General features: G+C 42.3%; 1 protein-coding gene across 1 annotated transcript in view; it reads left to right on the top strand.

Annotated features, from left to right (window-relative positions):
• The window catches only part of LOC147624630 (selenoprotein family protein), a 52,274-nt gene extending 47,307 nt beyond the window's left edge, over positions 1 to 4,967 (top strand). Inside the window, exon 4 of the mRNA XM_086820001.1 lies at positions 4,767 to 4,967. Coding sequence (XP_086676127.1) covers positions 4,767 to 4,833 — 67 coding nt within the window. The 3' untranslated portion in view covers positions 4,834 to 4,967. The remainder of the gene's footprint in view (positions 1 to 4,766) is intronic.
• The last annotated feature ends 7,930 nt before the right edge of the window (positions 4,968 to 12,897 follow it).

The following is a 12,897-nucleotide window of genomic DNA, read 5'->3' as shown; positions in this document are numbered from 1 at the left end:
CTCCTCTTTCCGCCCACCTGCCTGCGACGACTGCCGCCCTGTGGTGTGCGTTGCTACGCCTTGTGGCCAGGAGTCTGACGTCTGACGCCCAACGCCTTGTGCTTTGCTCACGCTGCTTAAAGTCCAGCGCTGTCTCCAATGCTCACACGCACAGGAAACTTGCAGCGCACGTGCTCCTTGCTGAGCACCAGAAAGCTCCTCTGCTCGTGCCAAGCTCAAGGCTCCATAGCCGAGCTTCTTCTTCGCAATGAAGATGACTCCGCACACCACACAACCGTGGCTCTGATACCAGTTGATGGGAGAAGAATTAGGGTTTCATGTGAGAGACAGAGAGAGAGAGAGTTGTGGGGATAAGTCAACTCAGCAAGTGTATGAGTGTGTGACTCCCCTATCACACATGTATATTTGCTCTAGTACACATAGTGCACTTAGTACATTAAAAGTACTAAGTGTACTATGTACTATAACTTATGGGCTTGTACACACTACAAGCGTGGGCATAATGCCTTTACCCCAACACCATGTGCGAAGTGCCTGGTGCAGAGGTCCTTGCGATCTTTGGCTCTACCATTGTGCTACAATTGTGCAGCTTCAATAGTGCTTTGGTAACATTGGTAGTGGTGAAAAGGTTGGCGGAGGTAGGGCCGGGGATGCAGGATAAATCAAAGGGGGGCTGATTCAGGATGTCATAGTAGGTCTCAATATGACAGGGTCAGTGATGGGTTTGGGTGTCTTCCGTTCCCTCAAAAAGGGCCCTGCGTCTGTGGTATTTGCACTCAGAAAGAGTTGGTATAATTTCAATTTGCGCACGCTTCATCTGAGATGGGTGAGGCAAAAATCTCGCTGCATTTCATGTGTGGTCGGCTGTGAAGTGGTATAAGTGATCACAATAGACTGAGTCAAGGTCGTGGTGAAAGTGAAGGCGGGTGAAGGTCGATGTGGGGGATTTGGGGTTTGTGGGCAAGGGGGAGCAAGATATGGTGAATTCTAGGTATGTGTGATCCGCCATAATGGGTGTGATGGGATGGTGAAGTCCAGATATGTCACATAAGAGCATGAGACCCCATCAAGTAATCCACAGTGCTAGAGCCACCCTTGTGGGAACTCCACAATATCTGCAAATAAAGGGGCATATGGCGACTGTCCATCCTGCAACAAAAATCCTGCATAGGCAGACTTCTATGGTGGAACTTTGCGTAGGTGGGACCTTAACACTCCCCCCCCCCCCCCCCCCCAAAAAAAAAAAATCAAAATAAAAAATCCCAGTGGTGCATGTCTGCCCTCGATATATTAACTCTCATACATATCTTGATGCCATGAGTAGCCCTTTTTTGGGGCTTTGATGAGTTTTTGCATTAAAAATGCTTTCCATGTGTGTTGCAAGTCTTGGCGAACCACCTGGATCGGACCATAAAGTGTTAGAATTTGTGCATCTTTGTGTTATGAGGTTACCCTATTTATTGCGTATTTTATGTATTTTTCCCTTGTGTAGCAAGTCGTGAGTAGTCGGCCTGTTTCTAGATGCAGTCGGCCAGGTTCACTTCTCTCCTATATAAGGCAGCTCCTCATTGCTCACTTCACCATCCATTCCCTTGCACATTGTTCAACACCTCTGCTGGCTATTGCCATTGTAAAGTTTGTTGCTATTATTAAAGGTGATCTTTTCCAACTCTCTCCATCTCCTTTGCTCTCTCTTTGTTGTTTTGTTTATGCTTCCGCCTGTGCATTATCCAACATGGTATCACTTGCTTAGGTTCAGGCTGCTCCATCATTCTGCAATTTGCTCGCCGTCTTCCTCTACTGTGCTGTGTGTTTGCTTCCATTACTTCTCCTGGCTGCAGATCATCATCAAACAGTGGCTCCGTTTTATCACCTTGCTGCGTTTTCTGGTCCAGCCAGCTATCTGTTTGGTGTTGGCCAGCCTTCTTGGTTGCGTTTTCTTCTACAGAGGCAAGCTGTGAAGTTTTTTTGGCTGCGTTTTCTGCTCCAGCATCAGTTGATTAGTGAGTTTCTTGCATATGGTGTTGCCAGACAAGTGGCACTACTTTTTTCCCTTCCTCCATGAGACCCTGCCCTTTTGGTAGGAGGTTCTCGGTGGTTCTTGGATTATTTTGTTGCTGTCCAGCCTCTCTCTCTCAAGTTTGAGAGGGGGCTGATTGTTCTGGTGCCTCGCCTCGTTGGACAGCACTTGAGAGGAGTTTTCTTGGAGAGCTGAGATTTGTGTTCTTTGTTGCTGTGGATATGGCTCCCCCCTTAGTACGAACAAGGATGACAAGTTTGAAAGGACCTAACTATGCCCATTGGAAGCTGCGAATGTGGATCTGGTTCATCCACAAGGGTTTGTGGTATATTGTTCAGGGCAGTGAGAAGAAGCCTAAGCGTCCTCAGAACTCTAGGCATTGGACTCAGGATCAAGACGATGCATTCCTTGCAGAATTACAAGATTGGGAGAATCTGGATTCGAAGGCGCATTCAATGCTTGTGCGGACCATCACAGAGGTGGTCTCATCGGCCATGCAAACTCTCACTGGTGCTCATCAAGTATGGTCTAAATTGGAGGATCTCTTTGCTCGAGATTTGTCGACGAGGGCAGTTACCTTGCAAGGGCAACTCTACGGTTTGTTATTTCCTAGAGGCAGTTCCATGCAATCATTCCTCGTGAAGGCCAAGGTTATCCCTGACCAGTTAGGCAATGGGTGCTGCTTTGTCCTCTGCTAAACTGGCTGCACTTATCCTCACCAAGCTTCCCTCGGACTATGAAAGATTTCTCGATCTTTGAGGTGCCAGGTCACATCCACTCAGTTGGATTTTGATGATCTTAGCTCCCTGCTCTTGGAGGAATAGTCCGTCCTCGTTTCTCAGGGTAAGATAAAGGTGTCTCTTAACAGTTTTGATTAGGTACTTACTTCAGTTCAAAAGAAAAATCGGAGTCGTTGCTTCTCTTGTGGGAAGAGAGAACATCTGTCCAAGGATTGTTTGTTCAAGAAGGACAAGACCAAGGGTAAGTCTTCATCTTAGAAAAAGGGCAAAGACACGACACATGACAATGATATAGATTCTAGTACCACTTCTAGGGCTCCTAGGACGCTTTCGGCTCAGGAGGACCCAGATGGTGTACTTCTCTAGTATACATGCAGCTCCCCCCATGTGCTTCCAGCCAGAGGAGGCTTGTGGACAGGAGAGAGGGTTGAGTGCACCTCCACTTATTGGTGCATGGGAACTGTGATTTGGAGTTCCAAGCATTAGACATCTGGTAGGACATGGTTATCTTTTGTGTAGTAGAGATTATGAATTGGACCTGTTCCGAGTTCATTGTTTGAGGCTTTTGGGACATGATGTGTTTTCCGTCCACTGTTGGGGATTATGGGCGCGGTGTGTCCAGCAGCTCATCATCTATTCTTGGAGTTCACTGCACACTTGTGTAGGAATTCGTAGCCAAGCAAAGTTCCTTGTTGTTTGTGGTGGCATTTTGTTTCGAGGAAACATTTTGGCGGGTGATCTCTCCGAGGTGAATCCAGTATTCGCGGTGTTGGAGGGTCCATGGTTGCATCTTCATCAACTTATCTTCTTTAGACTCTTGCACGCTATAGAGCTGCAGAGGGGGTGTTAGAATTTGTGCATCTCTGTGTTATGAGGCTACCCTATTTATTGGGTATTTTATGTATTTTTCCCTTGTGTAGTAAGGCGTGGGCTGTCGGCTTGTTTTTAGATACAGTCGGCCAGGTTCACTTCTCTACTATATAAGGCAGCTCCTCATTGCTCACTTCACCATCCATTCCTTTGCACATTGTTCAATACTTCTGTTGGCTATTGCCATTGTAAAGCTTGTTGCTATTATAAAAGGTGATCTTGTCCAACTCTCTCCATCTCCTTTGCTCTCTCCTTGTTGTTCTGTTAATGCTTCCGCCTATGCATTCTCCAACATAAAGTCCCATTGCAATTCCATGCGGCTAGGTGAAAAATATCCTTGGCCTCATAGAATCCATCTTGTTATGCGAGGTGTGTCTCTATTATGATGATCCAACCATCACGATAGGACAGCCCATTTCCTTGCTTTGCGTGTCTCGTGAACCTTATCATGCCAACCTTCCTTTTCTCCACTTGCTAAGGGGTGAGCTTATCCCCTATGTAGATCTTGGTGCCTTTCAATGCAATTCGTTTGGCCCTCTCCATGGTTGTCTTTCCTTGCTTGACACACATCAATGAATGGCATGCCATCCACGCCCATCTGTCTACATAGTTGTTCTCCAGTCTACTTTGGGGGAAGCTTCTGTGGGAAGCCCAAATCACTCGTATATTCAATTCACGAGATTGTCGGCGTTTCTCCTCTTCCAATGTTGTTTGCATGATGGTATTTTGGTCTACATTTGGGCATTGTTTACATACCACTTTCACCCATTTGGAGCTTGCTATTGTTATGTCCTTATCACCTTTTACCCATTGAGTGGTTGCTATCTTGAGGCTTGCATTTTCTGTCGTGGCTTGTTCTAGGTCTTTTTGAAGTTTGACACTGGCATCTTTGAGCTCCTTTATCTCTAAGGCCAGGGTTGCATGTGTTGATATTTCCCCTTGCGTACTCTGTAATGGAGGCCTTAGATTCAGTAAACTCCTTCTAGAGGTTCCCTAGAGAGGGAGAGAGTGAGTTGACTTAAAGCTTTGAAGTTTGTATTTGAAAAATGTAGTCTAGGTGAAACAAGCATTGTTTTGTTGTCTTTTTATATGTTCTAAAATGGCAATGGCTAGGCTCATTTTGGGCGTTTTTGCAGGATTGATAATTGGAAGAAAGAGCACATCGAACAATTTTTAAAGGAGAAAGTCAAGATGGCTAGGTAATTTTTAGATTGTAAGTTTAGGGAAGGTTTCTTGTGTGCTGTCATGGGTAGGCCTTAAATGGAGAGAAAAGGATTAACGACCCAAAAAACTAAGAAAATCTTTAATTGGTTAAATAAAAGCAGTAGGATTAACACTCTCTATCTTTCTCTTTATGCCTACATATCTTACGTATCTTGACACTTTCGTTCTCCTTTTTTCTTAAAAAGTATTCAAACCCCCCCCCCCCCCCCCCCCCCCCCCCCCCAAAAAAAAAAAACCATGGTGGATCATAGTCTTTCCCTACACTTGCTTATTTTTACTTTCTAGTGTAGAGCACTAAAGAGTGCAAGTTTGGTATTGTTTTTGCACTTGATGTTTTTAATTGATCTCTTGAACAAATAGAGTTGGCCAAGTTAATGTTTGGTCGATTGAGTACATAGCTTATGAGTACTTCTTTTGAACTTTTAAAAAGCTATAGAATTTACTAAAATAGCTTATTGATTTAAAGACTCTTTTCACTAAGGTGGATTTTTTTTGAAACTTTATCGCACTACTCTTGTACATTGATGATGTGAGGAAATCTCTTGGCATATAGCACATGTTTTTGCAAGATGGTGTAGGATTTTTTTTAAAATGTTTTAGGATTTCTTTTATTTTGTCATTGTGATTATTGTTGGCCAACCATGTGAAAGAAGGAAGTTAAGGGATATATTGAGAGGAGGAGAATGGAATCGCATCTATTGGTGGTTATTAGGAGATAATCATATGAGATAAGGAGATAAGGAAGTTAAGGGATATAATGAGATGAGATGAGATAAGGAGAATGGAATTGCATGTATTGGTGGGTATCAGCTATTTATGTAGGAGTTGAATGCGACTTGGCTAAAACTCGTCACAAAAGATATTTGAAGTTAATACACTTGTGCATAGTAATTTGACACTCATTTGATATCAGTGTAGACAATTAATCCCCATTTCCTATGCGTCATAATATTATAAAATGCATAGGTGAAGTTTACAAGTTAAAAGCGCATTGCTTATCCTTTCATGTCATGTCAGTACTATTTATCATTGTTTGTTGCATCATAGTATGTCTAAGTAGAGGTTGAAAAGAACTTAGTTCGGCCAAACATAAAAATGGTCCGATCTCTACTAGCAACCTTAAGCAACTATGTGTACGGACTTCGTAGACTCTCCCTATTTGACATAAAGCACATGCTAAGGTTGCTTTATATGTTGGAGTGCCATACATAAGTTAAGTGTGTGTTCGCGTGGGCAAAATATCAAAGTGCCTTATGGTAGGTTGGGTGGGCAAAACTAGTTAACCATTGGAGTGGACAACATACCACCATTTATGGTGATTGCTTCCTCGTGTCACCTAAGTTGATGGGAAAGCTGTTGTCCGGAAGTGGATGTTCTGGAAGGTCCACAATACACCATGGATTTGGTGGCTGAGGTTAGGTGGTATAGTTTGGGACTGGTGTGTAACAAGATGCAAGGGAGTGATGGAAAGCTTTAGGTAGCCTTGATTGTAGGTAGTTTGCCAAGGCGGCATGGAAAGTGATAGGCGATGTAGAGGTTCTTCATGTCAGGCCTCCGTTGGGTGTGGAAGTGGTGTGGATCCTTACACATGAGGTGGTTAGAAGAAGTGGATTGTACCCTGTGATGGGTGGAATGAGCACCAGGATCACCATGTAATGATTGGCAAGGGTAGATGGCGCTTCGAGATGTCTTGATGCGATAGGATATTATGTCAACATGATGCTAGAGATGGGGCTTCTTCGTGGTGAATACATTGGCCAGGGCCAGATGTTGGTGTTGAATTAGAGAGACGAGGCAGAGGTTATGCGCTTTGGAGGTACCTGTAAGGTTGAGGGTTCGTTAGGTGATGGGTCATACCATGTGCTAGGCTTACGTCCGCCATGGTCCCTCCATCAAGGGATATACTCCGAGGTTGGGTGTTGAGGAGGTTAGTTGCGTGTGCAAGTGTTTGTGCATGGCGTGAGATGAAAAAATTGTAATGGCCGTAGTGAAATATGCAAGTGACATGCATGGGTAATGGGCAGAAGGTTTGCTCGTGTGTGTACACTTCTCTAGCATGAAGACTTTTCCAACTCAACTGCTTCCTTGGACTCTCCCTATTGCTTTCCTTGATATTTACTTGACATCTCATTTTGTGGAGAGTCACGATCATTACATTGTTTGAGGCATGGTAGCAATAGACTTGCACATGGCTTTGTCCACAATTGCAATGGAGCTAGGTGGCCTCAGGGATTTAGCATTCTCGAGCACTTGGGATAAAGGCAATGTGGATCACTAGGTGGTGTGGTTGAAGATGAGGCCACATAAGGTTCCTATTGATTTGAGGAAGGTCCAAGTGATGGGCCAGGCTTGCGTGTCGCCATGGTTTGCCCATCTAAAAATGTACTTGGACGGTTGTCGATGATGCAGCTCAACGTAGGTTCATGAAAGAACAATGCCGATGTGCCTATTACATGTAGAGGCCTTGGATCTTGTGCATGGGCATTGTGCAAAAGGTGGGTCCATGTAGAAGCCTCCTTCGATGAACTCCAACAACATTGTTTTCTTCAACACTTGTTTGTCATCATAAGTCCTTCTCCTACGCTTAACAAGTAACAATTTAAGGCCTGCCGAAGTGGTAGCAGATCCTTTTGCCACGGGGGTGATTGTCACTCTGTTGGGATAATCCTTGTAAGCCTAGTTAGATCCACACTTAAAGCATGTGTCTCCATAAGGAGTTTGGCATTAGGTTTACAGTGCTTGGAGAACTTAGGGGATTTGGAGCAGGATCTTTGTGGGGACACTTAACAATATGGTGTGGGTCTTTAAATCGAAAGTATTGCATTGGTGGCCTATGTAACATATCTTTTTCTTTTTGTTTCACCATGGTTTTGAACAGAGAGCTATAGTCTATGGGTGAAGCCTATGCAGGATACCAATAGAGGTTATACTTTTGCTGCTCACATAGGTCTTGCTAGTCATAAGACTCACAACTCTCTTTGTAGTTTTTTGTCTCTACAGGTACACCGAGTACTATTGGATTGGTGAGGTTCTTGGAGGCACCATTGAGGTGGTAGTACCAAAGAGGTGGATATGGAAATTGGGGTGGTCTATATATGACCCTTCGTAAAAGTTTTGATAGGTAGACACTAGAGCTTATTCCTGCTGCAGGGCTAGCAAGGTGAATGATTGCCTTGGCACGAGGAGCATTTGTCGTGGTACCGGAATCCACCTTGCTAGGTTTCCTTGGTACTACCAAAAATGAGCTATGCCATGGTTCTCGTGGCACTGGCAATGAGCATAAAATTGTTATCGTCTAGGCCTCGACATTAAACATTGTGTACTTGCATGATTTTGATAGAAAATTGTGCTCCAAACAATCTCTTCGTGGTAATTGATATGGGTCCTACTTGAGGTGTGCCATGGCGCTAGCCTTGAGGTTGCCTTTGGGGTTGGCCTTGCCATTATTGGCCTAAACAGGTTATTCTTTGCCAACTCATGCATGCTCATGTCCTTGACTTGGTTTGCTGGTTGGGCACCCTTGGCCTAAACACCCTTGGCCAAGGGTACTGAATGGGATATTTGATTCCACCAAATTTAGTCATCATCCTTGAGATGTGGATTGGCTTTGTTTTGCCCAACTTTGAGCCTCTAGATGCTTTGTTGGTTTCAACCCCCCTTCCTTTTTCAAACGCCATCCTTAGCATGTCTTTTGCGTATTCTTGTGGTGGTGGAACATAAGGAGGTGGTCATGTGAAACCATCTATTTTAGGGTACTGATTCTCGCAATGCTCAACGACTAAGGACATGTTATGAAAATGCTCTTAGGGATCCCTTTGTGGTAAGGTAGTCCCTTACAGTGGTTCTTTACCCTTCCTCGTGTTGACTGTTTCTCACCCAAAAATGGAGAAGAACTAGAACTTGATTCCTTGGTAAAGGCACTTCTATAATAGGCTCCTATGGTGAGCAGGATTCCTTGTGTTGTGTGTGCTTGTGCTGTTGGGTGTAGTGAGGAACACTTGTCCCTAGTGGTACAATAAAGAGACATGTCTCGATTTCCATATAGGTGTGGCTGTTGGGTTGCTTAATGGTCATGGTCTGCTTGGGATAAACCAATCTAGGATCAACACCAAATGTTTGAAACATTGTGGTGTTTGACATAGTTTGACCGCTTCCTAAGGGAGTAAATGTCTCTAGTGGTACAATAAAGAGTCCCTAGGAACACTTGTCCCTAGTGGTACAATAAAGAGTCCCTAGTGGTACAATAAAGAGACATGTCTCGATTTCCATATAGGTGTGGCTGTTGGGTTGCTTAATGGTCATGGTCTGCTTGGGATAAACCAATCTAGGATCAACACCAAATGTTTGAAACATTGTGGTGTTTGACATAGTTTGACCGCTTCCTAAGGGAGTAAATGTCTCTTCAGGCTCACATGTCTAGGTTCATGTCTCTAGGTTTATGTCTCTCGGCTCATGTATGCAGTTTTCTATATCTAGGTTCATATAGGTTTATGCCTCTAGATTCATGTCTATAGGTTCAAGCCTCTAGACTCACATCTCTAGACTCATTTCTGTAGGTTCACATGTCCTCTAGGAACTGGGCCTATGATAGGGTTGGTGTACACTTATTGGGTAATAACTTTAATTACCAAATAATTATGAAGGACAAGAAATTTTCTTAGAACTTGTAGTTGCTGGTACAAATTATATGTCAGAAAAATCTTCTAAGAACATGACTAGGTATGTTCGTATAAGTCTTTAAGACAAAATACCTACCTCTAGACTAATCTCCCAAGATCACATGTGCAACCTCATGTATCCAAGCTCACATCTCACGTGTCATAGCTCATGGCTTATGGCTTACAACTCATGTTTCCAGGCTCATGACTTATGTGCCCAGGCTCACGTGTCTAGACTCATGTCCTTTTGCATGGGACTATGGATTCATGTTCCTAACTTGAGAGTTGGGTTGGTTTGGTTTTTTATGGTTTTTGAGATTTTTTGGACTTGATGGGGAGTGAATAATGATCCTAATCCTAGTGAATGGCTGTTATGCAAGAAATTAAGCGTTTTTTGATAGATTTGCATGCTTCTAAGCTACCAATTCAGTAATGTAGGAAACAAATATGAAAAATTATGAAATACATGAACAAATTGACAATCCACTCTAAACCACCCTAATGGAGCTCAATGCTTATGTTTTCAGAGTGGGTTCCACTCCTAATCACAATTGCTAAGCTATTCCTTGGCCCAAAGCAATGAAATCTAAGCCTCGCTCCAATTTCATGTAAATTATCAATGAACCACGGTTTTGCCCTTCTAATGGATGAAGCTAAAATGACCTAATGCAAATAAACTCCAAATCAAAATCAAACACAACAAACAAACACATCCAAGACTCCAAAATCGTATATTTTTTGGAGTGTGGCCTCCTAATCAACATCGGGTAATATTGGCTGATATCCCAGTAGCTTAGAATGGGATGGATAAATGGAGCTAAGCCCTAGGCTAGTTCTCGACATTAGTACCAAATATATTGAAGTCAAGAGCTTACCTTAGCCTTACCAAAGCATGTGTCATTGGGTCTTGACTTAAAACCGTAAAGACTGTAACTTCCCTATGGGAGTGTGCTAAACATGTGTCGAAGCATGTTTTATTGGGCCTTGCCTAAGAGGTGCAAAACTGTAACTTCTCTATATGGGTCTGCTAGCTTGTCCGTTGTGTCCTCGCTCCATTAATACCAGAATGCTCCTTTGCCAAAGGTGTGAAGGGAGAGATCTCTATGCCTAGATGGAGGCAAAAAGAGTTAGTCCTTCACAATGGTTCTCTCTCACAAAAGTATGGGAACGAGGAGAAAAAGATAACCCATAGCCAAACCTATCTAGCATGCATCTATCATCAAGCAAGAAATATTCTCTCTCACAAAAGTATGGGAACGAGGAGAAAAAGATAACCCATAGCCAAACCTATCTAGCATGCATCTACCATCAAGCAAGAAATATTCAATGGCCTATGAGTAATCAACAATAAGGAAGAGGAGATCTCATAAGTGAGCTATTGCAAAGGGAATGATTGTGTATCGGTTATTATAAAAAATGACTTATATATAAATGACTAGTTTTTACACTAGGCCGATCAAACTTAAAAACACTATCACCTCTATTACTAATCTTAAGCAACAATGTACACGGAGTCCGTAGACTTTACCTATTTGACATTAAAAACATGGTAAGGTCGCTTTATATATTCCAGCATTGTCCTACAAAAGATAAGTGCCTATTCAAGAGGGTAAGATAGCAAAGCGCCTTACGATATGTCGACGACCAGGTGAAACCATGTTAACCTATGAAGTTAACAACCTCCATTTCCATTAACCATATTACGTCCTTGGATTGTTTTGCTATTTACTAAGATCAAAGTTTGGCTGAGGATATCTTATATGTGTTTGAAGATAAGCACGTGCACGCAGGAATAAGAGCTATGAAAAACAAGGGTGTAGGAAGATGAAGACCCTTATTTCAAAATGGACAACCCACTCTTTGAGCCCAAAGTAATGCTCAAAGTCCTTCATTAATTTATACCAATTGTCTACATAGATCCTTTGCCTCAATCAACATATATGAAGAAACTAGATCTTATAAGGCGAGGATTGCACCCAACAAGTAGACCTATGCCAGATTGGGAGGAATTTGTCCACCCAAAACGCCAAAAAATCTATAAAAGCATGTCACTGAATCAAACCCTTGCAAAACATTTGCAGTCACACCCATGGTGTGATAGAGTTTCCACGCACATGGAAGAAAGAGCATCCAAAGGAAACCAGAGGTATGATAGAGTTTCCACGTACATGGAAGAAAGAGAGATAGCTACCATAATTTTTTTAAAAAAATCTTGCTGATGAGCTAGTACCCATTGAGCATCCACACTAGAGGACAAAGTACCTCAGGCACGGATCCTATATACTTTACAATCAAAAGAAGGTGAAATTGGAAGGAATTCAGTGCTTTTAGAAAGTAAGATCCACATGTCATCTTTAACGTTTCTTTTTTTGAGCTAGTAATTTGAAACCACCTCACAATTTATGAAGCACCAAATGGTTGAGCAATGGAACTATCAAATGGAGATATCATTGCTACATGCAGATTCTTCAAACTTATGGTGCTTCTCATAAAATTAGCTAAGAAAGCTATGAGATCTCGCCAACATGGTCAACCTCATCTTCAACGTCAACACATGGCAAAGTGAAGCAGGCATACTTCACTACTTCTAGAGGGTTTGATACATGTCAACTCATTATCTTGTTACGTTTGAGAACATGTTCAACACCCACTTTTGGACTCACTACTACTAATTTTTCCCCTACACTAGAAATATCTAAAAGTGTTTAGAGATTTATGGGAGGACAACAAACTCAACGCTATTTAATTTTTGAGGATAGAATCTGCAGCAAAAGCGGGGTATGTTAACAAATTTTGGAGCCAATTTTATAATTCCCATCCTAGTGTTCTATGATAGCTTAAGTAAAGGCTTTCACTAAGGGTCCATCATGATAAGAGTCAATAAGGATAAGTCTATGGTGTTCATTTGTAATGACTAAGATAACTTTTGGTACTTTTTAAGAAGTGTTCGACGTAGTGTTGTCAACTCATAGCTAGGTATATAAGTGACTTTTAAGTCATTGTATGGGACTTTTTTCACATAATGCAAAGGGAGCACTTGGCAAACTTGTGTGTAAGAGTTAGAGAGATTTTTTGCTTGAGAGAGCTCTTACATGTGTGTTTTATGCCTCTTTCATACCTACATTTTCTTATGGTATAAATGCAAGATAAGGTGGTACAAAAAGCAATGTCTCATACATTACTTTTAGCACATCTCCATGCATCACAAGAGAAAAAAAGAAGTTCTTTACATTAGTTCAAGACTTGAAATGTATGAAAAGCTCTATTAAAGAGACTTAAATACAGTATAAAGCAGTACTTAAAAAGTTACAAAGCAGTTCACCTTACTATGCATTTTATCGTATGAGTGTGGGAGAATGAGAGAACCAACCTGCTTGTGTGTACG

This window comes from Cibotium barometz, chromosome 25 (assembly GCF_041138505.1).
Source record: "Cibotium barometz isolate CiBa-2024 chromosome 25, ASM4113850v1, whole genome shotgun sequence".
NCBI lineage: Eukaryota > Viridiplantae > Streptophyta > Polypodiopsida > Cyatheales > Cibotiaceae > Cibotium > Cibotium barometz.
The sequence above is the reverse complement of the archived record's forward strand: the minus strand, read 5'-3'. Positions and strand labels throughout refer to the sequence as shown.